The sequence below is a fragment of the Malania oleifera genome, chromosome 7 (assembly GCF_029873635.1).
Source record: "Malania oleifera isolate guangnan ecotype guangnan chromosome 7, ASM2987363v1, whole genome shotgun sequence".
NCBI lineage: Eukaryota > Viridiplantae > Streptophyta > Magnoliopsida > Santalales > Ximeniaceae > Malania > Malania oleifera.
In genome coordinates this window covers 100,347,442-100,365,629 of record NC_080423.1, presented here as the reverse complement: position 1 = coordinate 100,365,629, position 18,188 = coordinate 100,347,442, and the positions used below count along the sequence as shown (strand labels likewise).

Below are 18,188 nucleotides of genomic sequence, written 5' to 3'. Positions count from 1 at the left end.
TACCCATTCCTATCAATCCCATACTTGATTTCAATGATTTTTCTCTATAAATGATCCTTTCTACATAAAATAAGATCTTTAACACCCAACTCTCGGATAATGGATTATTTGACAATATCCCGATTTACTTGGTGGTATTTAAAGCCCTCTCTCACATTACCTCAAAGAAATCTTCTTTGAATACCTTCCAACCTCCTAGCTATTGAGCAAGGGATGAGACAGGGGCATAAAGTAAACTGTAGGTTGGATAAGGTGCTACCTATAAGGGTGAGCCTTAGCCCCTCTGACAAAAGCTTGCTCTTCCAGCTCCAGAAGTTTCCTTTCTCGCTCTCAATTATGGAAGTCCATAAAGATTTCTCACTAAATTTGGCTCTGAGTGGAAGCCCAACTAAGAAAAAGGAAGTTTCCCACCTTACACCCCAAAGTTTCCATCATCGCATCCTCTTAAACTTCTTTCCCAACGCAAACTGTTAATAACATGCAACATATTTCCTTTGGAAATGTTTACATCCCCAAAGGTCTCCTAGCTCCATGATCTCAACTTCCCTTTCAGGACTTTCAGTTCAAAACCAGCTTTACCAGATCCAACTTGCTGCCTCACCGCTCCTTCACCATGCTCCCAATTTTTTTTTTCAATAACAAAAGAAGATATCTAGATGAAAAGAAGATAAGGTACAACATACAGGGACAAAAAGTCCAACAAATAAATAAAATAATAACAAATAATAAATAATAAATAAAACAAAATAGTATTAACCAAGGAACCCCCTTTTCAAATTTTTTCCATCATAGTTTACTAAGCACTTCAAATTCACTAATTCCTATTGTCCCTTCATATTTGAGTTTTACCACCATCCATATGCACTTCATTTCCTCCAATGTCACTCAACTTTAAATCCATTTGTCCAAAAGTTTTTTAGCTTTCTAAATCATTCTTAGGAATCTCCACCAGGGGGGTAGGCAAAATTACATCCCTACTGCATAACTTGTTCACCAACCCATCATTATTAAAAATAAAAACTCCCCTCCCCCCCCCCCCCAAGCCTTCCAATGGGGGTGGATGGACATACAATAAATCCCCTATTTCATCGCAAGAATCAGAAATGTGCCCATATTGTTCTTGATTCTCATCCAATGAAAACTCACCACCACAATCAAACTCACTAATATCATCACTCTCTGAATTTGAAAATTCCTTCATTTCTTTCCCATCTTTCCTTAACTAACCTCGTTACTACATCCAGCCTCCTTTTTATCACTAGGGCCTTCCACAAAATTCAACTCTCCTTTAGAATTTATTAGTAACTTTGGCACTGACTCACCAAAATTCTCTCTTTTCTTCAAAAACCTTCTTCATTTCAGCACCCATACAAGCTGCCCTCCCAAAATACTATGCCTTTAGCCTCACATTTTCAAACCTAAAAGGTGCCTTTCCTTGCCAAGAATAGGATTATAGTACAACATGGATCTAGATGACTTCTGTGATGCTCCTAGAAATTATAAATCCCAAGAGAAGGAAATTAGGACTTATGGACGAAGGATTTTACCTGAAATTTGACCAGACATAATCCCTCACTCTCAGTCGAAGATCTTAACAAAATCTGCAAAATCTTCACAAGCTGCCCTTGATGCCTCTCTACTACTCTCCCCCAGGATGCAGAAACATATTGAAATACCCTGCAACAAACTGGGAATCATCCCATCTGTTAATAACCTCCATCAATTCCTGTCACAGCTTTTATTCTCTTCAACTCCCTCCTCCTTTCCAGTGAAAATCTGTTATTTGTTCCTCTGTTTTGAAAGGAATTAACAGGGAACATCATAGTCACCGTCAATATCCCCAATTATTTCACACGCATATTTATTCCCAATTATTAGACAACCACTTTACCTAAAAGCTTAAAGCTATTAAGGTTGTAGCCAACAAAGTATATCAGGCTTTAACACTCCCCTGCATGTGCAGCCTGATAGCACATGGGGAGATAAACACCTATTACAAGGAATACAATAATTTTTTTAAACACCACACAACTAATGCAGGCAACAAGACTAGAGCCCAGGACCTCCTGGTAACCAGCTCTTATACCGCGTTAGACAATCACTTTACCTAAAAGCTTATACAATTAGGTTATGAGCCAACAAGGTGTATCAGACCATAACACCCATAACTATATTATCCCCAGCCGTCCCAACAGCCTACATTCCACACCAGTCCAACTGTTTGATGCCCCATAAAGCTCTGACCTTCCCTCCATCATAATCTCCCATCTTTGTTTCCTGCAAACACACCAAATCTGGCTTCCAGTACTTTATGAAGGTTTACAAAGCTGCTCTTTTCTTCACATTGTTCAAGCCACCTCATTTTTCAATGAATAATGTAGAATTTCATCTTCCAACATATCTGAAAAATCTGATACTGTTCCTATCATAATCAATGGAAGACTGCACTCTTCTCAATGCTCTCCTTTTTCTCTCCTCTCCCTTTGGTCTCCTTACCACCTTTCTAACTTCCTTTTTCCTCCTTTTCCTGATACTTGCAAACAATCTGAAAGCCTCGTCTCACCACCACTTCGCAGATTTGAGCCATTTTCTCATAACTCTCCTCAGTATGCCATTCTGCTCAATATCAAATTCCTCCCAAGATTCCAAAGCTAAAACCTCCAGAAGATTGCATTCTAGGACAGTGTCTGCATTTCCCTTGATCATTGTTCTTTTACCCAATCGGCCAAACCCTTCAGATCATCGTCCATCAGCATGAGTTGCCCTGGTCAGTCTTCAAGACCTAATTTCAACCCAAGCTCAATTTGATGCTTCATCCCCCGCAGCCTTTAAATGTGCAACAAAATACAGTCTTCCCTTTTGGTTGCACTCCTGCGCTTCATTTCCCCATCAGAAAGGGGTAAGGCTTCTTAATCTGTAAGCCCTCCTCCAGTTACTCTATTTTCATTGAAACCATGAGGCTGTAGGCTGGAGTATCAACCCAATCTACATTAACATAGTCAACGTGTTTTCCTTTCTTAGGCCCACAAATCCATCCTCTAATATCATCGGTATCTGGCCTGATTCAAATTAGCTTCCAATTTATCTGAGTGAACTCCAGTTGTCTTTGTATTTGATCTCGATCCTATATGTGTCAACTATCTTGTTGGCATCTTGAAACCTCAGCCCCAACATTTTTTTTTTTTTTATAGCAAAATAATTTCATTTGATAGAATAAGAATATACAATCAGGAGAAGAATCCTTGACAAAGTCTGGAAAGCCCCAGGGGAAACAAAAGAAGAAAATAGTAAAGTGTAAAAAACAGCCCAAGGAAATCAGCACAACCTAAGAAATCAACAGAGCATGCCAATCCTGCTGAATATCAGAAAACCATACCCTTGAAAAATGAATCTTCTCCCACATCAACAAAAATGCAAATTTCTTCCCTGAAAATATACGCGAGTTTCGTTCCTTCTGCAAAAACCCTGCACTAATCCATAGCACTTTTCCTTCCTCCTTCCTACCAAACCCAACAAAAGATATTGCCAAAAACTTCTCCACTGTCCCTAGACAAATCCAACTTTTTCCAAAATAACTGAATAACTTGGTCCAAACCTTCCATGCAAAATTACAATGCAAGAAAAGATGCAGAGCAGATTCTGAGCAGTTAAAACAGAGCATGCATATATCTGGAGAGAGAGGCTTTAAAGGCCTCCTAATCAAGGTCTTAAATTTCGATTTCGACTCAAATTTCGAAGCTCCAAAAGTACGGAAATTTCGATTTCGATGTCAGTTTCGATTTTGATTTGAAAAAATAATGGAAATTAGTAGTAAAGCATGGAATTCTTTGCAAAACTTTAGAAATGGTTAATAAACATAATAATATAAATTTTAGGACTAATATATTACAAATTAAATACATCTATGTTTTGTATAAGGTGGAAAAGTTGTGAAATTGTATGTGTATCAAACATATTTGTAAGGTAAGTACATTAAACATATTCAGTTAATACAAATGAAATTCATAAATCATTTAAATGTTATTTATTATACAAATAGTGATAATTTAGACATGAATGATTAAATAAAATGTTACTGTAAGTTTATTTTTTCATATAATTTCAAAAACACTTGTAATAATCTTTTGTTTTGATAAAATGAATAAAATAAATTAACATAGAAATTTCACTTCATTCCAAAATTTCTCATTTGAATTCTAACAAAATTTCATCGTATAGTTAAAATTTCGACAAGTTTTGATAAAATTTCGAGATTTCAATAAATTTCGGATGATTTGTTGAGATTTCGACGGAAATTATGCAAGACGGAAATAGACAGCCATTTCGATTTCGAGGGTGGCGGAAATCAGAAATTTCGACAATTTCGTGGAAATTTAAGACCACGCTCCTAATCTGCAGCAAATTTAGTACTTATCCTATTAAGCACAACCAACCAAATAAAGCTTTTATTTTAAAAGGGCGGGGTGGATTTTGGCCTTCCAAATTGTTTCATACAATGGAAAGGAAAAGTCAGTGCTAACCAAGAATTCATAAAAAGATTTGCAAGAATAGACCCCTGAGGGATCCAACAGCCAAGATCGACTATCAGCTTCCAAGGATACCCAACAATTATTCAACAAGACCAACAACGACGATAACTCATTTGTTTCCCCATCGTTCCCAAAATGAAAATTCCAGGAAGATAAAGGACCATCCGAATCAACAAGGAAAGAGGAAATGGGCTCATTTTGTCCTAAGCTCAATTGAAATAGGCAAGGAAAAGAGGCGGACATGACAATATTCCCTAACCAAAAGTGTTTCCAAAAATAAATATTACACCCCTTACCCAACACAAACTTAACATGGGAAATAAAGAGAGGATAAATCTGAGAAATAGCTTTCCACAAACTTCCCGAAGAACATCTAAAACTAGATTAGTAACCCACCCCATCAAGTCCAAATTTGCTCTTAATAACTTTATGCCACAAAGAAGAATCCTCTAAACGGAACCGACAAAGCCATTTAGCCAAGAGAGCTGTGTTTTTAGACACCAAATTTCTAAGACCCAAACCTCCGTCCTGTTTAGACCTACAAACTACCTCCCAACTCACCAAATGACCCCTAAAACCCCCTACCCTTGATCAAAGAAAAGCTCTCATAATTCTCTCAATCTTACCAGCAACACCCACGCATTTTTAAAAATAGAAAGAAAACACAACGGGATACTAGAAAGACAAGCCTGGATTAGAGTAATCCTGCCTCCCAAGGAGAAAAGAACTCCCTTCCACCCACCTAGATGCTTGGACACTCTCTCAACCACCAGGTCACTAAAGCTAACTGATCTAGAGTTACCACCAACCCCTCCCCCCCCGGCGGACATTGGCCACTCCAACTCGAAGCACCCTACCTCCAAAAAAAACTCTTTAACATGCTCTGCATAGCCACGATAGCACTCTTCCCCATATTTATCTTAAGCCTGAAATCCTTTCAAAATTATGGAGAAGCCCCAATATATTTGAAAAAGAAGGCCTGTGATTCAACTTATACTTTCCATTCTGATATTACCTACAAGCTCCCGCTATCTGTAGCTTCCAAACAGCAGAAAACTCAGGTGCAGATTCAGGCTAAAAAGGGATTGAATAGTGACAATTTCTCTATCTTATCTCCACCTCTACGATGACAGATACACCATAAAACTCGATCTTCACTCTGCCTGAATTCCATCTGATGTCCACTACCTTTGTCTATATAAACTAAATCCTCACATAAATCTCCAACCACTAAAGACATTTTCTTCCAATAGATGTATCAGAAAACCAGGAGGCGAATCCCAATCTCCTTAGATCTGATCCCTCCCTGTACGGCACCAGATGCCACCTGTCACAAGAAGAATGTCGAACACTGCAAACCTCCACCTAATGAAGAACCTTCTTGATGTAGGACCAACATCCAACAACTTTAACTCTCAATTCCCATCTCCCAAAACTAATACATAAGGGCCTATTATAAACTTACTACGCTCAGGGAATATTTAACTAATTTAAGAAAACTAAATAAATAAAATATTAGTTTCCTAAAAACAAAACCCTAGAATCTTGCTTCCTCAATAATAAAACCCAAGAAACAATAAGATATGAACCTAATAAAAATATCCTCAATAAAACAAACGAAAATACCAAAAAAAAAAAAATTAATTAGACCTTGTTTGCACGCTGTATCATCTCTCCCGCCAAATAGAAAGAATCCAACCTTGAATTTTAAATATGAAGGATGAAGAACCAAATTGTGACCATGTTGGAGGGTAATGCCAGCTTCAAAACAGGATAAAGTTGTTTTGAGCAAAGTCGTGAACAGCCAACTAACAAATTTATGCGTGATGAAATCAAATGATTGGAGATCAAGCTCCAATTTTGAGGCATCAACCCATTTCCTGCAGCGTTTCTTCAATCTCAACAGGAGCATCCACAACTACATCTTCTTTTTGGACTACGTCTTCCTGAATGGGCTGAAAGGAAGTCAGGTCTTCTTATTCACAATGATTATATTCAAAAGAACGAGATAAGGATGTGCAGCACTGAATCATTCTTGTACATCATAACATCAATCTTGTCCAATGCATAACTACCATTTTTTTCCCTTGCCAGTTCAATCTGGTCTGGCTGGACCGGTTATGGCTAAACTGGTTAGATACTTGATACATATCTGAACTGAATTAGGACCAGCTTCTTCAATGGTTGATCAGGGGGGGATTGCAGCTCCGTCTACACTCCTGTAGCAGAAACACAAGTGCTGCTTCTTCAACAACCGCAGGACACCCATGACAGTGGAAGCTCAAGTTGAGGGCCCGCAATGGCAAGAATATAGATCAAGTCGTCAGTGGACAAAATGCGAGGACCTTCGATCCACCTTCAGCAGCTATGGGATGGTGTGATGGTGATGAAAACATCAAGGTAGATGCTTGACTGCCCAGCAAAGCTCCACTCCAATGAGTGAGGCCCATCTCCAACAAAGACAAAGGTCCATGACTGGCATGGGTTTGATGTTGGCAAAGTCAACTCTGGTTAAGCTGTCAAAGACAATGACAGAAACTTGCATGATGGAGACTTGCCTTCATCATTTTTTTGTGATGAGTGATGTTGTTACCCCTCTAGAGTTTGCTGGATGTTAGACCTCAATTTTGCAACGACTATGCCTCTTTTATTATAAAAAGAATCGAGCAGCTGGTTTAAAGTGGTGGAGGAAAGGTGGACCGAGATTGAATGGTGGTGGTGGTGGTGGTGGTGGTGGTGATGGTGGTGGTGGTGGTGGTGGCGGCAGCGGCGGTGGAGACAGCGGCAGATGCAAGGCAATTTAAGTAAAAATTGCGAACCCCACAAGTTTGAGTTAAAGCTCAAAGAAAATCCTGTTAAACCCAAACAGCCATGTGGGTTTGAGTTAAATTTGCAAACCCTGTCAAATAACACTGACAAACATGTCGGATTTGAGTCTGCTACGATACCACTTGATGCAGGACCAATGTCAACAACTTTAATTCTCAATTATCATTTCACATAACTAATACATAAGGGCCTATTTATTGGTTTATAACAAGAAAAGCAATTTAAGAAACCTAATAAAATAAAATACTAGCTTCCTAAATAATAATATCCTAGAATCTTAAAGATATGACCCAAATAAATACCCTGAATAAAACAAAGGAAAATACAAAAAGAAGGAAATTAAAATAGATTTTGTTTTCACGCTGCATCACTTCTCCACATCCTTCTTTCATCAAACATGAAGGGGTCAGGGCCTCCCACTGACTCCCACAGCAACATCTAGGAAGGATCTCATCCCTATCCCTTGTCGAGAGCTTTTCTACTTCTGCTTCAACAATTTTTGCAAAAAGATTCCATTGTCATGCCACTGTGGATTCAGGAACCCTTATTTAAGAGGTCTCCCCTCTTTCCTGCGCAAGAGCTCCAAGAAAACTCCCTTCTGGTTTGTGAGTACCTGCAGGGACTGGGTTGATTTCCTTAAAGAAGTTCTTCTCATGCCACTGTGGTTCAGGAACCCTTACTCTTTAAGAGATCTCCCCTCTTTCCTACACAAGACTTCCACGAAAGCTCCCTTCCACGGTTGATTTCCTTAAAGAAGTTCTTCTCAGCAACAATCTGCTGAGAATCTGAGATTTTTCCTTTTTCGCCAAGTTCTGTCATCCATTGTACTTGATCCTTAGTTAGTCTTAGCTGATTTCTCTCCTCTTTCCACCAATCCTCATTGTCTACCTCTTTTACCCGGATCTCAAAGGTATTGGACTCAATGTACGATTGGAGTGACATCTTGCTCCTCCATAGGAGAGATGTTTGTATATCCCAAATCTTATACGCTTGGAACGCTGATACTCCAATTTACTCCTCACTAACCACACCACAAGCCCTCATACACATATTATTCCTAATGTGCATGACATCAAACCTTAATTTTTTGGATACCAGACAAATAGGAATTTGTAGACAAATATTACAAAAATAAAAATGAATTAAAGAATAACATCAAGTAAATACATTCCACATGTTTGTGTGTGTGCTTTTTGGTTTCCTCTTAAGCACAGCTTTTGTTTTATGCTTTTTTAAAAAAAACAGCATTGAAGATAGCAAGGTGAAAAGGGTGACTGAGGTACTTACAAGAAAATCACAAGAAAGAAGCACATGTACATAGATAAGTGCAGCAAATCACGGATCAGTTCCAAGTAAAAGGTATAGACGGCCTTTCTCTCCCATTGTCCATCCATGAGCATGTCACTAACATAGAAAACATACTTCAAGAATGTTGACACTGTTGTTGTTGCCAATATCATATACCTGCGACATACATTTAAAGGCATCATTGTAATTAGAAACACAGATATAGGACTCCAGACAGTACACCAACTATATATAAAATGCAAAACCATCGTACAAGTGAGAAAGAAACTATATATATATAATTTTTTGTTTATTTGTGATGTTTATATATATATATTTCATTTCATTTTTTTTTAAGAGGAGCATATTTGTTTATTCCCTAAAGTGCATACATGGCAACATCCACAGCAGCAGAGAGCAAGATTTTAAGGGCGGGGAAAAAAGTGACGTTAAAAATATAAATATACTCATAATGACTTCAACAACAACAACAACAACAAGCCTTAAGTCCCACTAGCTGGGGTTGGCTACATAAATCCTTCTCCGCCAATTCACCCGTCGAGAGAGCATTTTCCTCTTTTAGATTAAGGGTAATTAAAACCATCCTCACTGCCTTCCAAGTTATTTAAGGCCTACCCCTACCCCTTTTCATGCCAAAAACAATAACTCACTAGGTCTGCGTTTTAAATGCCCAAACCATCTAAGCCACCCTTCTCTTATCTTGTCTTCAACTGGTGCTATGCCTAAATTATTGCATATATTTACAATCACTTGCTCACAATAATTTTTGTTATTTTGAAATAACATATACTTCCATCCTATCTGTTGAGGATGCAAAACTGTTGGTTAGTCGCACTGCATATTGTAATTATTCTGAACATTCACGTCCAATCCTGGGTAATTGGAATTAAAGCTTATATAGTTTTTACTTTAGTTGAGATTTTCTTAGGTTAACCATCTACTGGTATGGCACAAGGAATCTTTGAGGATTCTTAATATGTGAACTGGGAATCCTTGATGCCCACGTTTGGTTTATTCTTGTGATCCACATTGTTGGCATTAGAGGAATCCTTAAGACCCCATTATGCCAACAAAATTTTCACACCTTACTATTTTAGTAATCTGGATTCTCCAGCATGTGATTCTCCAAACCGAACACCTAGTTGATTACCAAAAATATTTAAACAGTTCAATGAATTTTTTTATTAACATAATCAAGTTATTTGTCATTTTTATGGTTAATCATCATTTTCCATTTTCTATCTTAATACTGTTTTGAAGTTATTTTTAGGGATGGGAGGGTGGAACAAGGGGCAAGGGAAAGGAACCATTCCCTTATGTGTGTGTGTGTGTGTGTGTATAAAGACATAGCTGCCTGCCTGACATTTCAACATGGGACAACAGGGGTAGGAACTTAATAGCGTGCATCTTAAAATTAGTAGGATCGGTAGGATTGTAAGATCCTACAATACATTATATTTTTAAATTTTACTAGATTCCTCGTACTATAAGCTTGATGCTTGTCCTATATAACTTGTATGGGAAATGAATAACTAAGGAAGGGATTTGATGAAATCCTCTGCTCCGCTTCTTCCCCTTCTCTTTCTTTCCCTATTCCCACCTAGGCTGGCTTTGGTTGTTTGGTTGGGATAGAACCAAAGTTTAGTAAGCGGCTTCTCAGCCTCTTGTATCGGTAGCAGCTACCTTATTATTTGAGAAAGGGCTTTTTCAACAAGCTGAATAGGGTTTGCAGCTAAATTCAATCCATCTAATACTAGATAATGGACTCAAATTTGTTTTAATTTGCCTTCATTAAGTGGTTTCAAGCCTAAATAAAAGAGGGTCATGTTAGGTCGCTGACGGCCAAAATAAAACTTGTTAGGTCATTTACGATACAAATCCTTGCCAAATGTTCACTAGAGCGTTTCCTACGAGCAATGCATTCTACCGCCCGAGTGTAGCGAAAAATGGACAAGGGTGGGCTAGGCCAAGACATTCTGGACAAGAGAGGGTTAAGAAGGTAGTACAATTGTACAGGAAAATAGGGTTAGATTAGCAACTTGGAATATAGGGACACTTTTAGGAAAAGCATGGAGTTAGTTGATACAATGATCAAAAGAAAAATCAACGTAATCTGCCTCCAAGAGACAACGTGGTTAGGGGAGAAAGCTATAGAAATTGGGCAATCAGAATTTAAACTTTGGTAAACTAGAAAAGAAAAACATAAAAATGATGTGGAAATTCTTGTAGACAAAGACTTAAAAGACAATGTGGTAGATGTTAAAAAAAAAATAGGAGATAGGATGAAAAAATCAAGATAGCTTTGGGCCAAGGGATAAAAGAGATCATTAAGGCATTGTTGGTATATATGTGTGCAATGCCCACCTCCCACAAGTTAATTGGCACACTTACCTGACGTATGGCTCAGATGAGGTCAAAGCGGTAGACCGCAATGGTACTATGAAGACAGAAGACGTTCCCCTCTGAGACACGGGGGTTTAGGGGTAGCGCCCCCGGTGGGGGGTATGGGGGGGGGGCGAGACGGTATGGCCTATCCAGTGTAAACGGTGGGTATGGTATGTCAAAGATGATCACTAATGTCAAAGACGGCCACTAATGTCAAAGCCTGTCATGGTAGGTGAGCTACCACCACCTACCATGATAGGTGAGCCACCCATGTGCTTCTTCCACAGACCAGAGGCCATAAATAAGACCCCCCCCTACCAGAGCAACACACACATCTCGACTACAAGATTGTGTCCTCTTTTGTTTTTTCTATTTGTTGTCCTTCCGCCATTGAAACTCATTTAGTGAGTGCATGGTTGGACAGATTGTTGTAATAAAACTTTGTGTTATCTCTTCAATCGTTTCTTCAAAGCAGATCTTGGTGTTGTTATTTTACAGGCATATGCTCCCCAACTAAGCTTAACAAAAAACCTTAAAACACAATTTTGCTAAGAGATGGATAACATAAAAAGGAGACCAAGGTCTAAAAAAACATTCATAGAAGCTTATTTGAATGGACACATTGGAAAGAATAATAAAGGTTATGAGAGATTCATTGAGGCCATGGAAGTGGAGATAAAAATGAGCCTAGTGATATGAGTTTAGACTTTTCTAATAATATGATCTTGTTATAATGAACACTTGCTTTAAGAAAAAAAAAAGAACACTTACCTTCACATGTGGACAAAATAAAAGCGCAAATAATTTTTTTCTTAACAAGGAGAGGAGATCATTTATCTTTTGAGGATTGTAAAGTTATCCTCGGAAATGCTTGACTTCACAACATAGAGTTTTAGTATTAGATATTTGTACAAAAAAATTGAAGAAAAAGAGCAACATAAATGAATGCAATAGAATTAGATGGTGAAGTCTAAAAGGAGAACATAAAGCAAAATTTGAAAATAAAATTATCAATGAGGGTGATTTGACAAAAAAGGATAAAGTAAATGCGACAACTGTGTGGCACAGAATGGCTAACTGTATTAAAAAGCTAGCAAAATAGGTTTTAGATGAATCCAAAGGAAGAGTCTTGGACAACAAAGAAAGCTAGTGGTGGGAGCAAGATGTCCAAAAAGCAGTAAAGACAAAAAGAATTTGGTATACAACATGGCAAAATTGGAGAACCATAGAAAACTTTGATAAAGAGGCGAGAAAATAGGCAAAAATAAATAAAGGCAATTAGTGAAGCTAAACATAATGCTTATGATAATTTATATGCTAGACTAGATACAAAAGAAGGGGAAAGAGACATTTATAAACTAGCTAGAGCTTGAGAAAGAAAGTGCAAAGAGTTAGATAATGTAAAATGTATAACAGATGGAAATAATAGTGTCTTGGTAAAAGAAGAAGACATAAACAGGACGTGGTGAAGATACTTTAATAAGTTTTGTAATGAAAACTAAATTGCAAGCTTAAACCTAGAAGTGACAAATGAGGAAAAGACAAAAAAAAATAAGATTTATTCGCAAAATCAGAGTCACTATACTTAGCTTTAAAAAATGAAAAGCAATAAATCTATAGGGCTAGAGAACGTACCAATTGATGGTATATGGTTATTGTTGAACACTATCATAAAAACCAAGAAAATGCCAAAAGAATGGAGGAAAAGCACGTTAATACCTATTTACAAAAACAAAGTGAGATACTCAACACTATAATAACCGTCGTAGAATTAGACAGACAAATCATACGATGAAACTGTGGAAAGAATAATTGAACAAAGAATAAGAATAGAAACAAGGATCTCAAAGAATCAATTTGGTTTTATTCATAGGAGATCAACAACAAAAGCTATCTATCTACTAGAAAGGTCAATGGAAAAGTTTAGGGAAAAGAAAAAGGGACTTGCATATAGTTTTTGTTGACTTAAAGAAAGCATATGATAAAGTACCAAGGGAAGTTCTCCAGTGGGTGTTAGAAAAGAAGAGAGTATGCAGCATCTATAGTGATATTATTAAGGATACGTATGATAGAGTAAAAACAAGTGTTAGAACAGCAGGAGAGTCTAAAGAATTTCCAATCACAATAGTTGTACATCAAGGCTCTACTTTGAGCCCTTATATTTTTGTTTTAGTGATTGATGAACTCACTACGAATATCCAAAATGAGGTCCCATGGTGTAGCTCTTTACTAATTATATTGTTTTGATCAATAAAATTAGGAGCGAGTAGAATCTAAGAACTGTAGAGACCAGCTTTCGAGTCTATAGGTTTAAGAATAAGTAGAAATAAGACAGAATATATGAAATATAATTTCAGCCATGGAAGGATGAATATGGAATGTACGATTGAACTTGATAATCAAGAAATCAATAGCACTAGTAGATTTCGATATCTTGGGTCTATTACACGAGTGGATGGAGAAATTGAAGAAGATTAGTACATAGATTTAAAACTTAAAAGCATATTGGATGACAGGGAGGAATGCTTCGAGTGTGCTATGCAATTGTAGAATACCATTAAAATCAAAAGGAAAGTTCCATAGGATGACTATAAGACCAGTCATGTTATATGGATCAAAATGTTGGGAAACTAACAACAAATTCAAAAAGTAAAAATGGCCGAAATGCGCATGCTAAGGTGGATGAGTGGTATAATATTAAATGATATAAGGAACAAACATGCTTGCAATAAGCTAGGCAGAGCGCCTATACAAAATAAGATAAGAAAGGGGTGGCTTAGATGGTTTGGGCATTTGAAAAGCAAACCAAGTAGTGCAAAATGAGGAGGAGCGAGTTAGTTATTGTTAATGATACTAGAAGAGGAAGGTATAAACCAAAAATAACTTGGAATAAAGTAGTGGGGAAGAACAAAACCACTCTTATGCTAATTGAAGAGAATGCCCTTGACTGAGTGAATTGGCGAAAACAATTCATAATAGCGAACCCCACTTATGGGACTTGAGGCTTGTTATTGTTGTTGGCATTGTATTGGCATTCATTAAGTGGTTCAAACTTTAAACATCAATATCTAGGTTCAATATATATACAAATAGATATAATATGCTAATACATTTGAGGCTTGGTTTTGTTGTTGTTGCATTTGATGATAATAATGATGATGGTCATAGGCTTGATGAAGTCATCCATGATGATCTTGGCGATAGTATTGACCAAACAATGGCTTAAATGTTAAGAAAAATGTAATGAGCTAAGTTGATGGTTTCGCTTTTGTTATTTGTTATCTTCTCTCTTCTTCTTCTTTTTTCTCTCTTCTTTTTTTTTTTAATTTATATTTAGAATGTCCATGTTGTATAGTTGTTTATTGACTAATTTAAGTTAAAATTTCTATTTTTTTCATTTTCTTTCATAAGTATTTTTTCCTTTTTTTTATTATAATTAGTTTGATTTCGAAATGCAACAATTTGAAGTTTTGAACATATGATCCCATTATTGCATGAGAGCTCTACTATATAAGCTACTTGTTATTTTCCTAGTTTTGAACACTTATTAGACAATTTTTTAGGTTTATGATATTTAAATTTATGAAAAGTGACAAATAAATGTATTTTTACGTATATAAATCCTCAATCCAAACCTACCTCCAATCATACTAACCCTTCCAGCAATTCCATGAAGGATCCTCTTTTTTTATATAGCAAAGGAATAAATTTCATTAATAGATAAAGAATAATCAAAAAGGAGAATAAAAAATCTCCCTACAGAAAATTTGGGACCCATGTAGAATCCCAAATTTAACAACCTTGGGTAACAAGCCCCCTCTGCTACCCTTGAAAGGGTAGAGTGGCTCTTTGGAGGTTCATTTTTTAGCCTTGCTCTTATAAAAGTTGGGCCTCTATGTTTTTTAGCCTATTATTAAAAAGTCAAAAATTTTGTAGGCCAAATTTAATTGTTGGGTTAATGGTTAGCCTAATACTTATTTGGTCGACTAGATTATTTGAAATAAAATTTTGGTCGTTTATGATCAGTTAACAGATTAATTTCAATTGGTTTGGCTATTGAAGACTCAACAGAAATTTATGGTTAGTTTAGAAATTTAATTGAATTAACCTTATCAACAAATTGCTCACCACTGGAATTTTATGATAAGCTTACACAAACCTTTACTGTGGGCACGATTACTCTTCCCTCCACCTCCACCTCCAAAAAAATATATACATACATATATATATATATATATAAAAAACAAAAACAGATAATATAAATTTCCATATTATTATAGTTATTCATGTTTCCTAGTAGGCAATGTTTCTCTCTCCTCTCTCTAGAGTCTAGACTTTTATACCACCACATGATCTCCACTAGTTTATCATTTTTCCTTATGTTGCACTAATTTCTTCTAAATTTTAAGACCCATCATCACCCTCTTGTTAGTGATCATGTCAGTTTATGCCAGGAAAATCGCCAATTGATGAGCAATGCAGTAAAGTAAAGATGAAATAGCAAATTTGACCTTTTAGTTTTTCACATGTTAGAGTTTTGTTTTTTACAATTCAGTCCACTGCATTACACAAACAACAATTTCCAGCCATAAATAAAAGAACAAACAATGCATGATAAGCATAATTTCAACCACTTGGAAAATCCAGCAAAATCATAAGTGCATGTAACTTACTCAAATGCAAAGAAGAGAGAAACTGAAGCCTGCCGCGTTTGTATCAAAAACTTTAAAGAACTGTACAAAGAGAGACTATCTATAAGGAGGAGGAACCCCATAAAAGAAATTATCCGTATGTGCGACAATGTGGGCACAGACGGGGTTGTTTCAATGTACTCAACCCTCTTCTGAGCCAACCAATGCAAGGCCTTGATTAACAGGAGAGCAGTGACCATAGCAAGGAATGTAACGGAAAAGTCCTGCCGGAAAATAGTGATTGCAAATAGAATTTCCATGACTTCCCTCCATGACTGCTCATTCAATCTCTCAACCTCCGCTTCTCGGAGAGAGCCAAGGAACACCTTCTTCGTCAGTTGCCACAAAGTGCACATAATAACCAGACCCATGTTGAGAAGAAGGGCCAAACTGATCTTGGAGGTCGACAGATAAACCATAGCTGGGTAGAACTGCCCTCTACTATTAAACGCATGATAAATAATGGCTAGAGTTGCAACCAAGCTAAACCCCGCATACGTTTGCAGCTTCATCATCTTCCTCTGGCCCCTGTCCAAAATTCCAAGGCAGATCAAATCCTGCAATTTACTAATACTCTATTATGCATTAAATGCCTCTGAAGACACCGCCTGCGCTACTTGGCTATTCATACCACGATAATAGGCAAAAGACAAATCAAATTTCACATTGCGTCGTTTGATTACTGAAAAAGTGTATCGAAATTTGAAATATAATTTTGAATATTGGGTTTTTCGTCACAGTACCTCCGATCAACTTGGCCTGATTAAGCCAAAACAAAATGAGGGCTTCAATTAAGGCGATAAAGAATCAGAACTTGAAATCAATTCAATCAAATTGAATTTAACACTAGTTCAAGTGAATAATACCGATATCAGGCCAAAACAAATGCCCCAAAAAAAAATTTGATTCGCGAATTCCCTCAGAATGAATGCATAAGATAAAAGAAGAAATGATTAAATACCTGCTCAAAGCTCTGCCTCACCCCTCTTTCTTGCGCGCGTTAGCGTTAGGGTTCGTCGGTGACAAAATATTTGAGTCTATCGAATTCCAATGGAGCTTGACGCGTCACCAAGTGGAAATTTTGCCAATAGAGTGGCGCCACGTGTTTTAAATAGCTATTTTTGGGGCGGCTGGAGATAATAGGATTAGAACTAAACCAATTAAACATGTAACATTATTTATCCGAGGAAGATTAGGAAATTGTGAATTGAATTCAAAAAGACCCAGATTGTAATATAACATTCACACTTTAAAAAATATGGCATTCCATCATTTTTTTTCATAGAATAAAATAATAAATTTATAATGTAATGAAAAATAAAATAATTAATTAATTAATTTAATTAATTAAATAATTATTATTAATTAAATAATGTAATATAATATAATATAATAATACAATATTATATAGTAAATTTCCTAATCCATCTTCAATTGAAGATTTAACCCGCCCTTAGTCTCTATCTCAATCTCTCTCTCACTCTCTCCACATTCTCTTTCTCTCTCTCAATTTCTTTTTCATTTCTCTACGAAATTAAACAAAGGACATTATTTTCAGGTTCCAATTCCACTCTTTAAAGATTTAACCAGATAAATTATATCTTTTGCACGTTGTAGGCACCACTCCAAAGTTAGGGTAACTGGGTTAGATTATGTTAGGTTTTATTTTAAAATATGTCTGATTTAAATTGAATATTTTTATTTTAATTATATCCATATGCCTAAGTTAAATTAAATTGTAGAGATTAATCATATCGAGTTTTTTAGAATATATTAAAGTTAAATTAAACTGCAGAGATTTGACCACATTTTTCTTTTAGGTATATCCAATTAAATTTAAATATATGAATTTGATGATATTAGTTTAATTTAAATATGTTAATCATCATAGCCCGATACGTGTGCCTCGCAACGGATATACAATGTAGAGTTAGAGGGGGGTGATTGACTCTTTTTGCATATATTAAATTTCTCTACAAAATAAAATCTTTTGGTGAGATGACAATCAATTATATCACAATATATAAAATATAAATCATACACAAGACAATAAAATAAAGAGTAAGGAGAGAAAATCAACACACGGGATTTTTACATGGTTCGGCTCCAAGCCTACGTCCATGCCTTAGCACCAACCCAAGGATTCAACAATCCACTATCAACGCTCCTTCTCCAACGAAGCAAGCCTTACAACTCGGGTATACAACTCTACACTTGGGAACAAATCCCTACTTGCTCATAAAGAGTCTTTACCAATTCTCTCCATGCAATTAAGGTTTTTAGTACTCTCATATAAATGAATTTGAAGTCTTCCGCTCTATAAAATTCAAATTGCTACATTTTGTATACCTAATCTCCAAGAGAAACGGTAAATATTTACCTCCTGAAGAGGGTATATTTTTAACCTCTCGAATAAATGTTAAATTCGACCTCCTGAATAGGTGAA

At 36.4% G+C, this 18,188-nt stretch overlaps 1 protein-coding gene across 2 annotated transcripts in view; it reads right to left on the bottom strand.

Moving 5' to 3' along the window:
- Window positions 1–16,825, bottom strand: part of LOC131159670 (ERAD-associated E3 ubiquitin-protein ligase HRD1B-like) — a 33,970-nt gene extending 17,145 nt beyond the window's left edge. The window contains exons 1-3 of one of the 2 annotated variants that reach the window (XM_058114747.1): window positions 16,704–16,825; window positions 15,725–16,270; window positions 8,646–8,822 (exon numbers count right to left, since the gene is read on the bottom strand). In XM_058114747.1, coding sequence (XP_057970730.1) covers window positions 8,646–8,822; window positions 15,725–16,257 — 710 coding nt within the window. In that variant the 5' untranslated portion in view covers window positions 16,258–16,270; window positions 16,704–16,825. Of the gene's footprint in view, window positions 1–8,645; window positions 8,823–15,724; window positions 16,271–16,485; window positions 16,668–16,703 lie in introns of those variants that run through there. The other variant, XM_058114746.1, reaches the window with a different exon arrangement.
- Window positions 16,826–18,188: the final 1,363 nt, after the last annotated feature.